General features: G+C 55.8%; 1 protein-coding gene across 3 annotated transcripts in view; it reads left to right on the top strand.

Moving 5' to 3' along the window:
• Positions 1-133: 133 nt before the first annotated feature.
• The window catches only part of TMEM43 (transmembrane protein 43), a 20,480-nt gene continuing 1,204 nt past the window's right edge, over positions 134-19,409 (top strand). The window contains exons 1-12 of one of the 3 annotated variants that reach the window (XM_061128960.1): positions 135-353; positions 9,470-9,619; positions 10,555-10,689; positions 11,233-11,327; positions 11,683-11,732; positions 11,964-12,033; positions 12,775-12,845; positions 13,766-13,887; positions 14,164-14,238; positions 14,682-14,762; positions 15,328-15,445; positions 17,308-19,185. In XM_061128960.1, coding sequence (XP_060984943.1) covers positions 342-353; positions 9,470-9,619; positions 10,555-10,689; positions 11,233-11,327; positions 11,683-11,732; positions 11,964-12,033; positions 12,775-12,845; positions 13,766-13,887; positions 14,164-14,238; positions 14,682-14,762; positions 15,328-15,445; positions 17,308-17,510 — 1,182 coding nt within the window. In that variant the 5' untranslated portion in view covers positions 135-341 and the 3' untranslated portion in view covers positions 17,511-19,185. Of the gene's footprint in view, positions 354-9,469; positions 9,620-10,554; positions 10,690-11,232; positions 11,328-11,682; positions 11,733-11,963; positions 12,034-12,774; positions 12,846-13,765; positions 13,888-14,163; positions 14,239-14,660; positions 14,763-15,327; positions 15,446-17,307; positions 19,186-19,409 lie in introns of those variants that run through there. The other 2 variants (XM_061128959.1, XM_061128961.1) reach the window with 2 other exon arrangements.

Genomic DNA, 19,409 nt, shown 5'->3' with positions numbered 1-19,409 from the left:
CCGGCAGGCTGCGCGCCTCGCGGCCACGCCCCAGACAGTAGGAACTACATTTCCCAGAATGGCTTGCAGTGCGCGGGCTCGTCAGTGAGGTGTCGGTGGGTTGCAACTTTCGGAAAGCACCCGACCCAGGACTACGTTTCCCAGGAGGCAGTGCGGCACGGCGAGCGAGAGCCAAAAAAGCCTGGGCGTCCTGGGCGGTAGCTCTGTGGCGCGTCCCGGGCTCTGGGTTTGCGCCGCTGTCTGCAGCTCTCCGGCGGGCGAGAGGTCGCGGACTCAGTGCTGCGGCCGTAAACCCTACTCCGCGCTGAGCCGAGCGAGGCGGGCTGCGACCGGGCCCCACCATGGCCGCGAACGTGAGTGTCTCCGGGTCCGCCGGCCACACCCAGGCCTCCCGGTCCTCCGGCCCCCTCTTCCCGCGGCCGTGTGGCGGCTCCCTGCTCGGCGGTCCCCTCCGTCCAGCCCGCCCGCCTCCCTCTCACACCCCTGTTCGCCCTTTCCGGCAGCTGTGCCGTCTGTCTTGCTCAGCCCGGCCCGACTCTTTGGGTCCCGCGGTGTTGGGGACCGGGCCTCTGGTCCGTGGCTCCGGCTCGGGGTCCTCTGGTGCGCGGCCCCTCCCCGCAGCCCTTTCCTTCGTTCCCGGTTCCCTCCTGGACCCTCGGGGTTGTCACGTGTGCGGACTTGGAGGGCCGGACGGGGCCGCAGAGAGGTGGCCAGTCCACGGGGGCGGTGGGGAAACCGATCCGCCCGGGTGGAGCTGTCCAGCGACGTGCTGTCCGGGGCGGGCGGTGAGCTCCGTGCCCAGCGGGGTGTGTAAAACCGGGGCTGTTATGCACAGGAGCGCAGGCTAGGTGGGGAGCGGAGACTTCAGGGAGGCGGGCAGAGGAGGGCATTTCCCTACGGCCGGGCGCTCGTCCTCCTAGCAGGGGTTTAGTTGCAGAGCCCCTCGCTGAAGGTGGTGCCCCTGGAAAGGCTGCTGGCCTCCTGCCAGCAGCCAGCCTTTTTCAGGAACCTTTCTGTTTAAGCCAAACATTCATTCAACAAACTGAGGGGCACGTCTCACCAGGGTGTTGGACGAAGAAGGAGCTGGTGACTCAGGCTCCGCTTCTCTGTGAGTGTCTGGAGCCAGCTCGGAGCCCTGCCAGGCCGGGCACTCCCTCCCTCTTGCTTTGGTTGAGTGTCCTAGCCACTCTCCGCAGCTCTGTTACACCCTTTCCAGGCTCCTCCTCTGTCCCCAAGCGTCCTTTCTGCCTCCCACACCCCCTGAGAAGCCAGGGTTTCGTCACCCGCAGCCCCAGTACACCCTGCCTGGTTTCGTTGTTCGGGAGACGGAGAAGCCCTAAGTGGTGCCCCTGGTGGCCGTCCCCCAGATCAGGGTCTGCGGGGGCGGGGGAGGGGTGTGCCTGGTCTATGTCAGGAGACAGGCGTGCCCCCAGACCACCACCACGATATCTTACAGATGCGAACTTCCCAGCAGGGAAGCGCTCTTGCCCAGGGTCCCCACAGCCAGCTTGGCGGGTCATGTGAAGGTGTGGCAGGCTCTGGCGTCAAGCCCACCTGGGGAAAGATCCAGATTCTTCTTCAGAAGCTATGTGGCCTTAATTTCTTGGGATTTTTGTTTCCTCACGGGCTGAGTTACTGTGAAGTTTAAGGAAGACTGTGGTTTTAGCACAGCGCCTGGCGCACCGTAGGTACTTAATATGTTAAAAACCAGTTTATCTTCAGTCCTCATGGGCGGAGAACCTCTTGGGTACATAGGGTCCTGATCTTTGCCAAGGAGTGTAGATGAATTTGGGTGTCCTCTGCCACCAAACCTTCGTTGATTCACCCAGTAGTGGGGTGCACATTTACAGGGACTGGGAGGCCCCGTGCCGAAAGATCTGAAGATGGTGGGCTGGAGCAGGAAGGACACAGGATTCTTAATCACTGTAACCTCCGTCCAGTAATGGAGTTACTGTTGACATCTGTGTTTTATAAATGAGTCAACAGGATCAGAGGGGTAGAAGCTTACCCAGGGTTACACAGGAGGTGATTTTCAGGGCCTGTAGGTCAGCCTCTGTTCCCGATGCACTTAGAAGCTCATTGCTTCTAAGCCTGGAGTAGGGGAGAGGGCGGGGAGGAAATCACCACCGTCCTTGTTTACTGGGAATTTGGTCTAGTGGGCCGGGTGTGTCATGCCAGCCTGAGGATCACCTTCTTTCTTCTTTTCAAGGCCATCTTTGAGCCCCTTGTCTTGATGTTGGCTGTTAGGGGTGGCTGGGGTGAGGCCCAGGAGGAAGCCAGGCCTTCCTGCACCCAAGTTGGGGACTGGCTTCTTTTCCTGCCCTGCATGCCTGCCTCGGGCTCCCAGTGTTCAGCTCCTGTTGTGGCCCTAGGCGTGAGGAAGGCAGTCGGGAGTAGAGTGGTAGAGAGTGGCCCCCAGTCTGCCCGGATATGAATCCTGAGTCCGCCTCTTAGAGGCTGTGTGATGTAGACTGGTGCCATAAGTGCTGACCCCGTTTTCCTATCTCTGAAATGAAGTCGTGAGAGCACCCACCTCCTTGGCTCTTGCAGGACTGGCTTCTGATAGACTGGAGTGTTTGCCATTGTAATCATCATAATGGCTGATGGTCACCTGTCTTCCTGCAGCAAATGGCTCCACTGACACGTTTCCATATGGCTTGGAAAGTCATGCTTGTGTTAGAGGAAGCTGGGTGTAGAAACAGGGGTCGAAGTCCATTCAGGTGGAGGGGCCTTTCAAAATGAGAGACTTGAATCCATGAATTAATGTTCAGTTTGGCTGAGCAGAGATAAGTTAACAACAGATAAGGCAACTGCTGTCTGTCGTGGTTGCAAAGAATCATTTATTTGATGTCCTTTCCAATAGACAAAATTTCTGTTATAATCCGTGATCTGTAGGGTTTTCTGGAAGCTGACTGTAAAAAGAACTTGTTACCAATTTTTTGTTTTAAGTGTCTCAATAAGACCCTGGCAATAATGTAATGTGTCCCTTGAGCCACCATGTAGGAAACTTTCCGAAAATACTGTTTTCCCCAGGAACCATTTTCCCAGGTGCACGGTGAGTTAAAGAAGATACCTGCTGGAGTCACGGCAGTTGTGCCCAGGCGTGAGGCTGTGTGTTGTCTGCTTTTTAAATTAGGTCTAAACCACATTTGGGTGGTGGGGTCAAAATTCCCCTCTTCGGGGCCGTGTTTGTTTCTCTTCTGTAGTGTCAGTTTCGTGAGCCTGTGGGAGGAACGCTTCTGCTGGGTTAGGAGCCTTCCCTGAGAGCAGTGGACATTCTGAAGGGTGGACCGCATGAGGATTTAAATCTTCACATGAAGATGGGGCAGCGTCACGGCCTCAGCGAGCTGATTGCCTTTAGCTTCCATAGCATTGAATGAGAATGCCCAGTGTTTTCAGTAGTTACTAACTGTTTTGGCAGTTGTATGACAATAACTCTTCTACTTTTCTTTTGTTAGGTTGTCCTGACGAGGTTAAACACCTCACTGTTTCCATAGCATTCCCGAGTCGTGTGTCACTCCTGAGGCACAGCGGCTGGCAGCGTAGATGGTGCCACGGGGTCGTTAGCTAGAGTTAAGGCAGTTCATTCAGCTTCTGCTTTGTTTCTGGTAAATGACAGTTTTTAGTGATGTCCACTGTGGGCGTTACTGCACGTCCATCTTGGTAACGTCCCTGCTCCTCCCTTAAGTAGGACCGTCTGTAAATTAAATCAGATCAGTGTTATCGATACGGGTTCCTGGGAACAAGAAGATGACCTAACCGGTTCACAAAATGCAGTCGAGGCTGTTTTCTTCCTGTGGCGCCAGAAGCAGAGCTGCAGGTCAGGGTTCTCACATGGAACCCAGGTAGCGCGAAGCAGCGACACCTCCCGGGAAGCTCGACGCTCCCAGAGCAGTGCTGAGGGCGGTGAGAGTGCGAAAGAAACTCTCCTGAGTGCGGGCCAGAGACCGAGCAGGGAGCCCTGTTCTGGTGTGCGGTGGCCTTACGGGAGAGCTGTGACTGGAGCAGCCCTTGTGCAGGAGGAAGTCCTTTGGCTGCCGAGTCCAGTTTAGTTTGAGAGCCTAAAGCAAGTCATGAAACAGTTTTGTGAAAGCGTCACTTACTGTGGAGACGTAACTGTGTATAAATGACAAAAGACTTAAAATCTGGGTTAAAGACTTGATTACAATATAGTTGTCAAGGAAACCATTTCTACAGCATACAACATTTTAAGAGTAGCTAGAATCATGAGTGACACATACCAGGAGATTTCCAATTTTAAGAAATTCCTACAATTTCTAGAATGCTTATATTAATATATTTATCCACACAATATGACCTAAGAATTTATCATTACTCCATGTTTCCCATATAATGTAACATATCAAATGGGCCCAGTTAGATTAATATTTCTCTTTGAGATATTCAGGGGTTTTCTGAAGCATCCCAAAGTTAGCTGGAGGTCAAAAAAGCTTCATTAAGAATTTGATTTGAGGAAGTTTGTGAAAGATAACAAAAAGTTTTAAATGCTTGACTAAGTAGGATCATAAGTCACTATGAAACAATATTTATTCGCTTAACCAAAATGATGATAAAAAGATTTCAAAAGTAAATAACAGAAAGCTACAGCAGATAAGTTAGAGGTGAAGAAACTTTATGATCTTTACCAAAAGCAGTATTTTGAGAAGGCTTTGTCTTTTTCACAGAGAAAAAAGTTGGTTTTCACTATTTTACCTTTATTATTAAAATTCATTCGTTTAATTAAATTCAGTCTGATCTTAGTAAGTCCTGGCCATGTACAAAACTTTTCTCAGGGTTCCCTTTTTAAAATTAATTTTTAAAAATATATGTTACTTTATAGTCAGTCTTTGAGTAAAGCGCGGAGTATATTTATTCATAGTCTCAAGCATGTTTAGTCTCTGTGTGTGTGTTGCTTCAGTCATGGCCAACTCTGCGACCCCATGGACTGTAGCCCACCAGCCTCCTCCGTCCATGGGATTTTCCAGGCAAGAACACTGGAGTGGGTTGCCATTAAAGTAGGTAATTAAAGACTTATTTAGCAATTACTCTTTCAGTATTTTCTTATTAAGAAAATGAACTAGACATTCAGTGAATTCCATCATTTGACTTAATTTAGCAGAACTCGATAACTCTAAAATTTCAAATCCCCCCCAAATTGGGAGAAACTGTCTTTAGGTGTGAAAGTGAAAGTCGCTTGGTTGTGTCTGACTCTTTGCAACCCCATGGACGATACTGTCCATGGAATTCTCCAGGCCAGAATACTGGAGTGGGTAGCCTTTCCCTTCTCCAGGGGATCTTCCCAACTCAGGAATCAAACCAGGGCCTCCTGCATCGCAGGCGGATTCTTTACCAACTGAGCTACCAGGGAAGCCCTGTTTTCAGGTACACATACCCTAAAAGAAAATTACCCTTAAAGAATTCACCCCAAAACTTACTCATTATTTATGAAAATGTTACCATACCAAGTTAATTTTCTTGTTGACACATTTTATAACCACGATAATGTGAGCATATTAACTTTCAGGAAACCTGGGTACAGTTAAAACGTTACACTTAATGATGACTGTAAAGCCATGTCTGTATTAATTAGACCATCAATTTTAACTTGTTTTCTTCCATTAAAGATTAATCCTAGATTATGTGATCCTTTGACAGTTTGGGCTAGTTTAAGTGAAATATTTGATTTGTAAACATTTACTTTTAAGTCAATTAAGTAGAACTCTTTTACATTAATGTTGATAGTAACCACTGAAGTTAGAGATGGATCATACTTGTATATACAGACATACATATATCCAGATACACACAGAAATAGCTGTCTTGCTTGAGTTTTACAAAGATCTGTTTTCACACACACATACACACCCCTTTTTTCTTTTGAATCTACTACTTAAGCCAAATAGACTCTAAAACTGGAAAGAAGAAAAAAAGGTCAATCTTCATCCCAGTTCCCAAGAAGAAAAGTACTAGAGAATGTTCAAACTATCAAATGATTGCTCTCACTTCCCATGCTAGTAAGGTTATGCTCGGAATCCTTAAGCCAGGCTTCAGCAGTACTTGAATTGAGAACTTCCAGATGTACCAGCTTAGAAAAGGCAGAAGAACCAGAGATCAAATTGCCAACATTCACTGGGTCATAGAGGAAGCAAGGGGATTCCAAAAAAACATCTACTTCTGTTTCATTGACTCCATTAAAGCCTTTGACTGTGTGGATCATAACAAACTGTGACAAACTCTGAAAAAAAAATGGGAATAACAGGCCATCTTACTCGTCTATTGAGAAACTTGTATGCAGGTCAAGAAGCAACAGTTAGAACCTTAAATGGAACAACTGACTGGTTCAAACTTGAGAAAGGAGTATGACAAGGCTGATTATTGTCGCCCGCTTATTTAACTTACGTACAGAGCACCCCTCATGCAGCGCCGGGCTGGATGAGCTACAAGCCGGAGTTAAGACTGCCAGGAGAAATATCAACAACCTCAGATAACAGACGATACCACTCTAAAGGCAGAAAGCAAAGAGGAACTAAAGAGCCTCTGGATGAAGGTGAAAGAGGAGCGTGAAAAAGCTGGCTTAATACTTTGGCCACCTGATTCGAAGAACTGACTCATTGTAAAAGACCCTGATGCTGGGAAAGATTGAAGACGGGAGGGGAAGGGAACTACAGAGGGTGAGATGGTTGGATGGCATCACCGACTCAATGGATATGAGTTTGAGTAAACTCCAGGAGTTGGTGATGGGCAGGGAGCCCTGGCATGCTGCAGTTCATGGGGTCTCAGAGTTGGACACAACTGAGCAACTAAACTGACTGAAAGCTCAATATTGAAGAAACTGAGATCATGGCATCAGTCCCATCACTTCATGGCAAATGGACGGGTAGGAAAGGCGGAAGCTGTGGCAGAGTTCCTCTTCTTGGGCTCTAAAGTCACTGTGGATGGTGGCTGCAGCATGAAACTGGAAGACAGTTTCTTCTTGGAAGGAAAGTTGTGGCAAACCTAGGCAGTGTTTTAAAAAGCAAAGACATCACTTTGCTGACAAAGGTCCATATAGTCAAAGCTATGGTCTTTCTAAGTAGTTATGTACAGATGTGAGAGTTGGACCATAAAGAAGGCAGAGTGCCAAAGAATCGATGCCTTAGAAATGTGGTGCTGGAAAAGACTCTTGAGAGTCCCTTGGACTGCAAGGAGATCAAACCAGTCAATCCAAAAGGAAATCAACCCTGAATACTTATTGGACGGACTGATGTTGAAACTGAAACTCCAGTACTTTGGCCACCTGATGTGAAGAACTGACTCACTGGAAAAGACCCTGATGCTGGGAAAGATTGAATGTGGGAGGAGAAGGGGGCAACAGAGGATGAGATGTCTGGATGGCATCACCAACTCAATGGACATGAACTTGGGCAAACTCCAGGAGATGGTGAAGGACAGAGAGGCCTGGCATGCTTTAGTCCATGGGGTTGCAAGGAGTTGGACATGACTTGGCAACTGAACCACAACAATTAAGCCAAGACAATAGACTCAAGGCAATGTGGGCTGTGTTCCTAAGAACATGATACGGGTTATAACTTCAGGCTTTCTCCTAGCAATACTTCTGTTCCCTCAAGTTCTGAATTTTTTGTCAAGCCAGCTTTCTCTACAGTGTTGGAATATCTAAGGAGCTCCCTCCTGGTCATTTAAGAGTTAAGTGTTTGCGGGCATTGGTTTTGTCATGAAGCCAGCCAAGAGGCCGTTCGCCTTTGAGGGGTGGTTTCCCGTTATTACTTTGGCAGCCTGATTCAGATAAGATCTCAACAACTTTCTGAGGGCCCCGTGATGGAACGAATGTGCGTCTGGCTCCCTAAGGGGTTCCCCTGGGGTTGGCTTGACTCTCGTGTCTCGGCTTCTCCTTCCAACAGTTAAAACCGCTGTGGGTGCTGGGAGTGCCGGCTGATCAGCGTCACGGTGCTCCCCAGCGGGCAGAATGCACTCTGCACTCAGTGGTTCTAGTGGGGCTCCCTGTGGGACCGCTGCTCGTCTCGAGGACTGATGCTCAGGCACTTCCACTGGGGTCTCCGCCGCCTGAGAACTGCTCTTGGCTGAAGGAGCAAGTGTCCCTTCACGTGGAGTTGCGCGGGCTCAGTCTCCTTCCACTGGCGGTGTGTTCACGCTGTGTATACAACAGTCTTTCCAATTTAAGTCAGTCTGTTAAGAAAGACCAGTGAGCCCCATTCACCCCAAAGCACATCCCAGGTCTCTGCCTAGGAGACGGTCCAGTAATCCCTTTAAGACTCCAAGTCCCAAGAGGAACAGCTTGAGTAAAACTCAGAGTGGGATTTAAAGCAACGATGTTCAGGTGTCAGGAGAACTCAGGAAAGCCCCGAAGGAATGCAGAGAAGCGGGTGGTGCTCCAAGGACCGGTGCTTGTACCAGGGCCTGGTTTGGGGTGGACTCCAGGTGTCCTCTGGTGGATGTGTCTGACAGTCCCCCAACTACGCCAATCAAATGTGGATGAAAATTTAGTTAACAATCAAATCAAGAAGAAAAAAGGGCATTTTATTTGAGCCAAACAGGATTATAACCCTGGAGACGGCCTCCCAGAAGCTCTGAGAACTTCCACCTGCTAGAAGTTGAAGACACAGTTGTGAGCATTTCTGGGACAAAGGATCGTACGTGAAAATGGCATACTGATGCTTTACTTACGCTTCACCAGGGATACATAGTCCAGGTAGGCGTGTGTACAAAGCGAGCAGCAAGTCCCCATGGCTCTTTCCAGAGTGGAGAAAGAACACTGCTGTTTTAAGAAGTTTCATTGCTGACGTCAGAAGAAAGGGGAAAAGGTCCTTACGGTTGAGCAGGCGCTCCCATGTTTGAGAAGGTCTGGTCAGTAATGCAGATGCAGACTGCACGTGAGGGAGGGAGGAGGCCCACACGGCACAGAGTTTTATGTTTGAATTTTCATGTCCTGCCCTCACATATAAATTACATTTCACCAGCTTGTAAATGAGTATTCATAGAAGCTTTGTTCATAATCGCTAGGAACTGGAAATATCCAAGGTATCCATTGACTGGTGAGTAAATTGACAGATGTGGAATTCTACTCGGCTATTAAAAGGAGCAGACTACTGATACCATGACGTAGATGACCCCAAGCGTTACGCCGAGTCCACGAATCTGGACAGAGGAGCTCATGCTGTGCCGTGATCCGTTTGTAGCACGCTCAGGAAGAGGCAGAACTAAATCGTAGAGACACAGATGCAGCTCACTGTTACCTCTGGGCGGTGGGGAGGCGGAGTATTGGCAAGGACAGTAGGGGCACAGGGAGCTTTGGGTGAGCGACGTGTTTGTGTGTTGATGAACATGGCTATGCACTTGTCAAAACTGAACACACAGTCTGTGCACTTTTAACATATAGAATTAAAACTCAGTAAGAGCTGAGTGTAAACGCAGCTTGTTTTTTGAAACCAGTTTTCTTTTTGTGTTTTTTCAGTATTCCAGTGTGAGTAACAAGAAAGATCACGTGAAAATCACAAACAAGTCCCAGCCGGGCTTCTTGGAGCGGCTGAGCGAGACCTCGGGTGGGATGTTCGTGGGGCTCGTGACCTTCCTGGTCTCCTTCTACTTAATCTTCACCAATGAGGTACAATGTTCGGGGTCCCTCTGCAGAGTGAGGGTCCCTGCAGTATCGCAACGCAGAGGCTGGATATGGCAATAAGGGTCAAGATTTTATGGGGATGAGGGTTGGATTAGTCATTTCTTTCTCTTGTGCCCCACCTCATGACTAACAGAAGCAGGAGGGGAAATGGATCAGTTCACATACCTGAAATGAGGGTGAAAGAAAAAGTGAAAGTCGCTCAGTCGTGTTTGACTCTTTGCAACCCCATGGACTACAGTCCATGTAATTCTCCCGGCCAGAATCCTGGAGTGGGTAGCCTATCCCTTCTCCAGCAGATCTTCCCGGCCTGGGAATTGAACCAGGGTCTCCTGCTTTGCAGGTGGATTCTTTACCAACTGAGCTACCAGGGAAGCCCAGAAATGGGGATAGCATCAGCCTCAGGCGTAGTTGGATCCAGGCATTCATGCTGGGTCACCAGGAGCCTCTGTTTCTCCATCTGTTGCCCATTCTTCTCTGCGGTTCAGCGGGCTCTCCCCCGGTGGTGGCCAAGGTGGCTCAGCAACTCTCGTGTCACAGCCAAGCAGCGTAGCAACCCCAGAGAGAAAGAGGAAGCATCTCTACTTCTAAATCAGTTTAGGCAAAGTCGCAGGGCGATCTCTGAGTGTCCTCCGTCCTCTCTGAACCACTCCTTGTGGCCAGTGGACACAGGATGCGGTTGGCGAGGCCTGGGTCACATTGAACAGCTGTGCGATCAGCCCTAGTGAGGCACATGGATGGAGGGGAGGAGAAGCTAGAGAAAAAACGGGGCAGGGGTGCAGGGCAGAGGCAGCCGCCGTTCTTCCTGGTGCGGTGGTGCTGCGTGGGGTGCGGGGAGGCCTGGAGAGCGGGCGTCCTGGGTTCTCCTTGCCCAGGGCAGCAGGTGTCCAGCAGCTGAAATCCCCTCTCTCCGGCATGCACAGGGCCGCGCATTGAAGACGGCGACCTCGCTGGCCGAGGGGCTCTCGCTGGTGGTGTCCCCCAGCAGCATCCACAGCGTGGCCCCGGAGAACGAGGGGAGGCTGGTGCACATCATCGGGGCTCTGCGGACGTCCAAGGTAGGCCGGCAGTGCTCGCTGACCGCTGGGGCTCGGGCCCCTCGTGGGCGTCGTCTGGAGGCCTGGGCCTCGGAAGCAGAGACTCAGTGTGAGTCCCGCTGCACCGCTCGGCGGCTGTGGACCTGTCTTTCCCGAGTCTCAGAGTCTTCCTCTGTCAAATGGGGAGAAGCCTTGTAACAACCCGAGGGGGCTCTGCGGAGCGGCCTGATTCAGGAGCGCCCCTCCTGGCACAATGGCCCTTGGCCGGAGCCTGACGCAGAGGCGCATTAGTGGTGACGACGGGCGTGCGTGCCTGGGGCAGGGTCTCCTGTCTGAACACCCTTCAGGCTGCCCGGCCCTGCACCCCCGGGCTTGCAGCCTGAGCCGTGCGTGCAGCTTGGGTCACAGGCTCCGCTCTTGGGGCGGGTGCTCCCCCGGCTCCCTTGCGAACGGCTGCGGGGTTCTCCAGGCTGTCCTGCCCTCTGGACCTGTTTCTCCCCAGCCTGGCTTCCCCTCAGCTGAGCGTTCTTGTCCTTTGTTTTCCTGGCCTGTTTCTGTGTGAAGCTCTTGTCTGATCCTAACTATGGGGTCCACCTCCCGGCTGTGAAGCTGCGGCGGCACGTGGAGATGTACCAGTGGGTGGAGACCGAGGAGTCCAGGTGAGGGGCCATGGGAGGCACGGGGTTAGGGGGACGTGCGGCCGGCCTTCACGTCAGCACTGCTGAAGGTCACCGTGGGAAGTCTTCTTTTCAGAGGAATGTCAGATTATCCCCCAGGGGTTGGCCCATGGTCTCGTTTGGAGGTGGCAGGGGTCTCCTGCAGAGTGCCTGGGGGAAGAAAGTGGCTGGCCTGGCTCCCGGGGATCGCCACGTGTCTGGGCTGGTGTGGACCAAGCCTGCTCTGTGTGGGGAGTCTGGCCTGGGAGCCCCGAGGCCGCTTCAGGCCAGAGACGCCTAGAGGTGGGGCCGCCTCGGGAGCAGTGGGCTCACTCGGGCCGCCTGTGTTTTCCCGCAGGGAGTACACGGAGGACGGGCAGGTGAAGACGGAGAGGAAGTACTCCTACAGTGAGTCGTGGGCCCTCCCTGCTCCCTGTGGCCCCCGTCCTTCCTTAGCCAGCATCAGGCTCCTGGCGTGCTGGTCCTCAGAGTCCTGCTCCCCTGTCTGTCCAGCGAGGCTCCAGGAGCTGCCCCATGGGCCCTCGGGTGGTCACGGCTTGGGTCAGAGGACGTGGGGCTGGCAGGCCTCAAACCTGAGGTTTCCCATGGTTTCTGCGTTATTCCCTCTGCTCAAAACAGACACAGAATGGAGGTCGGAGGTTGTCAACAGCAGAAACTTTGACCGAGAGATTGGCCACAAAAACCCCAGGTGAGAACCAGCCCCTGGCAGCTTCCCAGCCTCTGTGTCCTCATCTGGGTAATGCAGCTGAGTTGCTTCTGTCTCGCGGGCTAATGAAATGTGGGCCGGGGCTCCGAGGCCTGCTCCGGCAACAGGAGCAGAGGTGGGGCCTGACACCCATGGCCCTGGGCGACCATCCCTCCAACAGGGCCTGGGTGTGGGGCTGGGCCAAGTGCCCGGAGGGGTGGTCAGCGGTGGGCGTGGGGCAACGGTCGCAGGGCTTTCGGGAGCGGCCGCACTTGACACCCCACTTCAAGGGCCCGACAGAGGATGGTTAGCTCAGGGGCAGGGGTGAGGGTGTGGTTACGGGTGTGACGCTGGGCAGGGCCCATGTGGGCTGTGTGCTGTGATGAGCCAGGTGGGGCCAGGAAGGGCCTTGAATGTTCCCAGTGAGGCTTGGATGCTGGTGACCGGGAAGGGTCTGGAGGCGAGGGTGTGAAGCCCATGGCCGGGCTGTCTGATGGCTGGGGGGCACGGTGGGACAGGCTGGCAGGGGTCCTGGCAGAATCCTGAGAGGCTCTGGGGGACGGGAAGCCAGTGGAAGCTGCCCTTCCTCTGCAGGGGATGGGGTTGGGGAACAAGACTGCAGGGCTGGGCTGGGCTGGGCTGGCAGCAGGCCCCTGGGTGCCGACCCTGCCCAGCACCTCCCCGGGACCCAGGCAGCTCCCACCCGGCGCCCCACATCGCCAACAGCTCCCACTCTCTCCCCAGCGCGATGGCCGTGGAGTCGTTCACCGCAACAGCCCCCTTCGTCCAGATCGGCAGGTTTTTCCTTTCGGCGGGTGAGTCTCAGGCTGTTAGGTGAGCCCCCGTGGCCCCAGGAGCCTGTACTTCCACCTGGTCGCCTCCCAGAAGCCGGGGCCCTGCCCTCAGTCGTTGGGTGCTTAAAGGGGTCTCCCGCTGCCCTGGGCAGGGATCAGCCAGCACTTCTCCAGCGTCATCCTTTTGGACTGGGGCCAGAGGGTAGGTGTGTCCCCAGGAAGGGGGACCTGTGTGGAGCCCCCCGAAACCTATTCAGGGAGCAGCTGCCGGGTGTGGGTCCTCGCCCAGCTGAGCAGGCGGGGCTGAGAGCCCTTCCTCAGGCCGCCCTGGAGGGCAGCGCACAAAAGGTCTCCTGAGCCCGGGAGGGGCTGCTTCATCACAGACCCCGCAGGGCCGCCACAGAGAGGGGCTTGCAGGGGACAGCCTAGCTGTGAGACTGCCATCGAAACTCCTGGGGCTTGGCCCTGGGCCAGACCTGAGGAGGGAGAGAGGACACTTAGGGTCAGAGCATCGGGGGGCAGGGGAGAGACCGCGTGAGCAGGGCCTGGCCTGTCTGCCGCGTGCTCTGGCCCTCAGCTGGTGCCAGCCATCCCAGGCGGCCCGGCCTCATGCTGCGGGGCAGCTGGGAGCCAGGCCGGGACGCAGGTGACTGGGCCTGGGGACCAGTGGCCGCAGGACCAAGGCCCTCCCGGGGCTGTGGTCACTGCTTGACGGGGGACGGCTTCCTGGAGGCACTGGAGGCTGAAGGGGCTAGCCCTGTGGAGGACGGAGTTGGAGCAGGGCCTCCGGGTGGGAGAGCGGGCGTGCAGAGGCCCTGGGGGGTGAGCTGGCAGGTGGCCGCGCGGCTGGGCTTGTGGGGCGGGCTAGGAAGGCCGTCAGGCCGCAGGTTTGCAGACGGGCTGCAGTGGACACGCACTGTTTCTAACCACCTGCCTCTCAGGGCTCATCGACAAAGTGGACAACTTCAAGACGCTGAGCTTGTCTAAGCTGGAGGACCCGCATGTGGACATCATTCGCCGGGGGGACTATTTCTACCACAGTGAAAACCCCAAGTACCCCGAGGTACGCAGCGGGTTCGGGCGCTCAGATGGCCGAGGTCGGGGCCCTGGAGTCCCGCCCCCGACAGTGTGTGAGAGTCTGAGCCCCGCTTCAGCTCCATCCGGTTCCATGAATCGTGGTTGCTCTCGGCCGGCGCCGGCGAGGCTGCAGGGAGGGACTCTCCATGCAGTGGGGCTGCCTGGGCGTGGGTGGGGCTGGTGTGACCCCCTCGGGGCAGGTGGGCGCCCTGGACCCCAGCTCGGACTCCCACCTCCCTCGCTTGCCTCTCTTCCGCCCCAGGTTGGAGACCTACGTGTCTCCTTCTCCTACGCGGGGCTGAGCGGCGACGACCCCGACCTGGGCCCGGCTCACGTGGTAAGCGGCTCCCCAGGCTGAGAGGGGGGCCCTTCCCGGGTGCAGACCCCCAGGCCTGAGCGCACGCTTAGGGCGCACCCCTCCCCCTCGTGTGTGCACGTCCTCGGGCCCCAGGCGGGGAGTGGCCCTGAGGGTCTCAGCGCAGCGCCTGAGGAGGTTCTTCCAGGCCTGTGCAGCTGCTGTCCCTGAGTGCTGACCTCTGCCCTGTAAATGCTCGTCCTGCGCTCCTGACCCTGTCACCCCCGCCCCCCCGGGTCCTCCCCTGGGCTTTGGAGGGAGCAGCACAGCGGGAGCGCCTACCCAGGCCCACGCGGAGGCAGGGGCTGGGCGGCCTGGGGCCCCTGCTGCCTTGGCACACAGTGAGACGGGCGCGGGCCCCGGGCAGATGGCCCTGTGGCTCTGAGCCAGAGCTCTCTGACCAGGTCACCGTGATTGCCCGGCAGCGAGGTGACCAGCTGGTCCCCTACTCCACCAAGGCGGGGGACACTCTGCTTCTGCTGCACCACGGGGACTTCTCGGCAGAGGTGAGCGGCCGCGGTGCGCCTCTGTGCTGCCCTCCAGTGCTCTGGTCACCAGCCGCCCCCACGGAGGCAGAGCCAGGGCTGGAGGCAACGGAAGGGGTGAGGTGTTCTTGCGGTGCGGCCCGGCCGCCCTCCGAGAGAGGGAGCAGTGAGCAAAGCAGAGAATCTCCTGGATGCCCGGAGGTGACAGACGTGCTAACAGGAGCCTCCTGTGGCAGCGGGTGGCGAGCGGCTTCTCTGCTGAGTCCCAAGTGAAGAGCCGGGTGGGTCAGTTGTCGCAGCCCAGGGCCCCCCTTGCCGGGGCCAGGACTCGGGTGGCCCTGTGCACGGAGGGGCAGGCAGAAGCCCCTCAGGGCCGAGTGTGAGCTCGGGTGAAGGGGTGAGCGGTGCAGAACCAGGTAAGTGAGGGCGGGGGCGCCCCCCAGGAGGCCTGGGTACCCCCGTCCACAACAGAGGGTCAGGCGCACACACGCTCCGAGGACAGGCTGCAGAGAGCTGCTTCTAGTCCAGCGGCTGCTGACCCCGCAGGGTGGGGTGTGACCACCGTGCCTCCCTGCTTGTCCTGCAGGAGGTGTTTCGTCGGGAACAGAAGAGCAACTCGCTGAAGACGTGGGGCCTGCGGGCGGCCGGCTGGGTGGCCATGTTCATGGGCCTCAACCTCATGACGCGGATCCTCTACACGCTGGGTAGGTGGGCGGACGGGGCCTCCTTGGCCCCCACCGCCGCTCCGTCTTTGCAGCCCACTGGGTGCGCTCGGCCCCTCCCGTGACCTCAGGGCCTTGGGACGGGTGAGCCGGGGAAGCAGGACGTGGTCACAGTGCCCCAGGGTGCGGGGGCGGACACTGACCCCCGAGGCTGCAGTCTCCCCGCTCTGCCCACCGCCCATCCCCTCAGCGTCCACCCCTTCACCCCCAGCTGTGTAGCCGTGCTGAGGGGCTGGCCGGCCGGGAGAGCTCCCGCTTCCTTTCCTGCCCCAGCCTAGGTTTCCTCAGGCCTAGCCTGCTGAGTTTTGTAAATAGGAACATGCAAGAGCTGTCGCCCTTCGCGCCCCACCCCCGAACCCTGAACGAGACTTAGACAGTGCAGCAGGCCTGGAGCGCAGGGGAGGCTGTGCCGGGCTGCTCATGGGCCTGAGTTGGCCTGCTTGAGCCCAGGTGCTCGGCTCGGGACCCAACCGCAGGGTGGGTGACTGGCGCTGGGCCTGCTGTTGTGCGGGAGGATGGGGCTACTCGGGGGACTGAGCCCCATCAGCCAGGTGGGTATGGTTCCCGGAAACCCCTCCCCCACTTAGCCTTGCCAGCTGGGAGAGTCTGGCTGCAGCCCCCAGACGATCAGCCCATTTTACAGGCGGGAAGACTGAGGAGTGGGGGGCAGGGGAGGCTGCTTCCCCCAGATGGTGGAACTGCACCCAGGAACGCACCCTGCGTGGTCACTGGGCCCATCGTGGCCACGACCTCGGGTAGGCCCTTTGCTCTCGGGGCCCAGTCCCCCCTCGTCAGGTCTGTCTCGGGGTTCCCCTCTGACCGGTTCACTCCACGCCAGAGGCTGAGCCTCCAGCGTCAGGACGGAGTGAGGGTACAGAGGACTCGGTGCGGGGGGACGTGGGACGCAGGACGCTGCCGCAGGGCGCCCGTCCACCCCCCGCCCTCCGCACCTTCTGAGAGCCTGCTGCGTCAGCACGGGCAGGGTCCCCAGAGGCCATGCCGCCAGCAGGACGGGCAGGGTCCCTGTCCTCTGGGCTCAGCGCGGTGGCCAAGCGGAGGCTCTGCACTCAGCCTGGAGGTTAAATTGTGGTTCTGGCACCTTCTGCCTGTAAACTCAACTGCCAGGCCTCGGCGGTCTTGTGGGTGAACCGAGGTTAGGAGCGGCACCAGCCGACAGGAGGGCGGGGTTTGATGAGATGCATGGCCCCCCGGCCAGCGCCCACGCACGAGCCCTGCTGGTTTCGGGGGCCGAGCCGGGCCCGCGTGGGGCTGGACCCAGATGGGCCCCCAGGCGGCCTGTGGCCGCACCAGACCGCCGGCCTCCTGGGAACTGAATGCAGGTCCCCCAGTGCGCGCCGGCCACAGAAGGCCTCCCTCAGCGGTCCGCAGGCCCAGGGCAGGGTGACTGCAGATGGGCTGATGGAGCCCACGTTGGGTGTGGCCTGCAGGGGTCTCTGGGTGGGCGGCTCCTCAGGTCCATCGAGCCCTCACAGGTCCTTCCTAGAGCTGGCACACAGGTGATCCGTAACAGCCCGGGTGAGTGACAGGCTCCTCCGGGAAGGGCTGGGCGGCCCGCACAGGCCCGCGGGGTTCAGCCCGCTGCTTTGTCGGGCAGCAGAGAGGTGCTCGCCAGCATCTCTCTGCCCCAGGGCACGCCTCATGCCGGGGCTGGGTTGGGCCTGCCCATCTTCCATCTTCCTTGTGTGTCCCAGCCGCTGCGGGCCGTGTGTCCCACCGCTGCCTCTCCCTCCGCACCTGGTCCAGAGACAGGCAGGCTGCCAGCGGGGGAGCGGAGGAACCGAGCTGGGGGCCTGGGAACCCTGACTGCCGCTCTCTCCCCACAGTGGACTGGTTCCCCATCTTCCGAGACCTGGTCAACATCGGCCTGAAGGCCTTTGCCTTCTGTGTGGCCACCTCGCTGACCTTGCTGACCGTGGCCGCCGGCTGGCTCTTCTACCGGCCCCTGTGGGCGCTTGGCATCGCTGGCCTGGCCCTGGTGCCCATCATCATTGCTCGGACTCGGGTGCCAGCCAAGAAGCTGGAGTGAGCGGGCACGGTGCCCGCAGACACCCCCGCGCCTCGGACCCAGGCCGCCCTCCCCCGACCCTCCTGGGTCCTGGATTCCACACGCGCCCCGCCCTGGCTGCACACGGCTGGCGGGTTGGTGTCCATCAGTTAGCCCTTCACGCCCCTTCTTGCCAGAGGGCAGCTTTGCTGGCAGGGGCAGCTCCTGTCTGGCAGCGTGACCTCCGCCCTCCTGCTTGTCTCCTTTCCTTCTCTGGGCACCGCGTGGCCACCTGTGCCTCTTAGCTGATGTCTGTAGAGGTGGTGACGCTCAGACCGGAGACGGTGCCCGGCCCCGCCACAGCCGCGGCCACGCTGACTCCAGGACGGTGGCCCGGGCACCGCAGACCCCATCTACGTGCAGCTCAGCTCGGTGCTCAGAGGCCCACGGGGTGTCCCGATGACCGTGGGTGTTTGTCAGGCTTTGCACGCCTGTTGGTTGGGCAGAATCCTTCTGGGGTGCAGGACCTTCGAAAGGTCTGGTTACTTAGGTTTCTTATGCTTCATGTCCCTGCATGAAACTCCCTGACAGGGGATTGTGTGGGGGGTTGTTAAGTGGGGGTTGTTTCAAATAAGCCTTAAAAAACAAAACACCTCCTGAATGATTCATATTTGACTGTTACACAAAAGCCCTCTGTGATCTGTCTGTTGAAGTCAGTTCAGAGCACGGACGTTCGGTGGGGCTGTGACTTAACCTGGTTGAGGAAGTTACCGTCTGTATTCTGGGTCCCTGGGAAGGTTTTCAAAGCTTCAGGTTCTTTGAAACCAGTGTTAGCAGAAGGCTTGTTTTCCCTCTGAGAGGAGATGGGGGTCTCTGCGTCGGAGAGAAAGGCATTTCCTTTCTTCTCTGGCATCAAAATGCACTGTTTTCTTGAAGGTGATTTTGAATTACTCAACTATCCCAAGTGTGTTCCTTCATGGTGACCCCCCTTGCACACACACACGCGCACACACACCCCAGATCAACCACAGTCAGGCGTCAGAGGCTGTGTGTTGGACAGCTCTCGCCTGGCTCTTTTCACCACACGCTCTGCCATTAGCACCCGGCCCCAAGTGGCTGCTTCTGGGTGGTTTATGTGTTCAGTGTCCACAGCTTTATCCTAACTCAAATCCACCCACAGTTAATTCCCAGAGTTTCTAGTCTCCTAACTGCTTTCACACCCTTTGAAAGATAAAGTATGTGGAAACGTCGATGTCTTAAAAGACGGTGCGTCCTTTGACTATTTGGAAATTGCTCTGCCTTCCTGGGGTGGCTGCTTCAGTGAGTGAGTAATCTGTCTCTGTCCTGGGGGACTTGTGTAAATTGAGATTTTTTTCCTATTCAAAACAACCAGCCCCAGGGATGAGTTATCTGGGTTTAAGGATTGAAATAGTGTTCACTATTGCTTATTAAATCAATGGTTTCTTTGACTTTCTCAGCTCCTAAAGGTGCATTTGGAAAGCACAGTGACAAAATGATGGCCAAATACAAAATCCTTGACATTTGTGTAACTTTTTCCTAGTACAAATTTTAAGTTACTGCCAATTTCAAGTGTTCTTAAAGAACAAAAGAATGTTAAATATTTCAAGCATTTGGAACATCATAATGAAACTTGTATTATCTTTGTATTTTTGATTAAAAATTCAAAATAAATTTCTAAACATCTTTTGATATAGAACTTGCCATATCCCCCTTTTTTGCATTCTTTCTGAAATTTCTATCTCATAAGAATTCAGCCATAGGGTTTATTTAGAACCTATGAATTTTTGCAACTTATGTATTGCTTTTAGCAGTTAAAATTGGTTTACATTTTTTAAAAAAGGCACCTCGATATTCCTAGCACTTGGAAACCTACTCTGTTCTGTGTGGGCTTATTGTGGCTCCTGTGGCACCCATCTGCAG

The sequence above is a fragment of the Dama dama genome, chromosome 24 (genome assembly GCF_033118175.1).
Source record: "Dama dama isolate Ldn47 chromosome 24, ASM3311817v1, whole genome shotgun sequence".
NCBI classification, from domain to species: domain Eukaryota; kingdom Metazoa; phylum Chordata; class Mammalia; order Artiodactyla; family Cervidae; genus Dama; species Dama dama.
The sequence above is the reverse complement of the archived record's forward strand: the minus strand, read 5'-3'. Positions and strand labels throughout refer to the sequence as shown.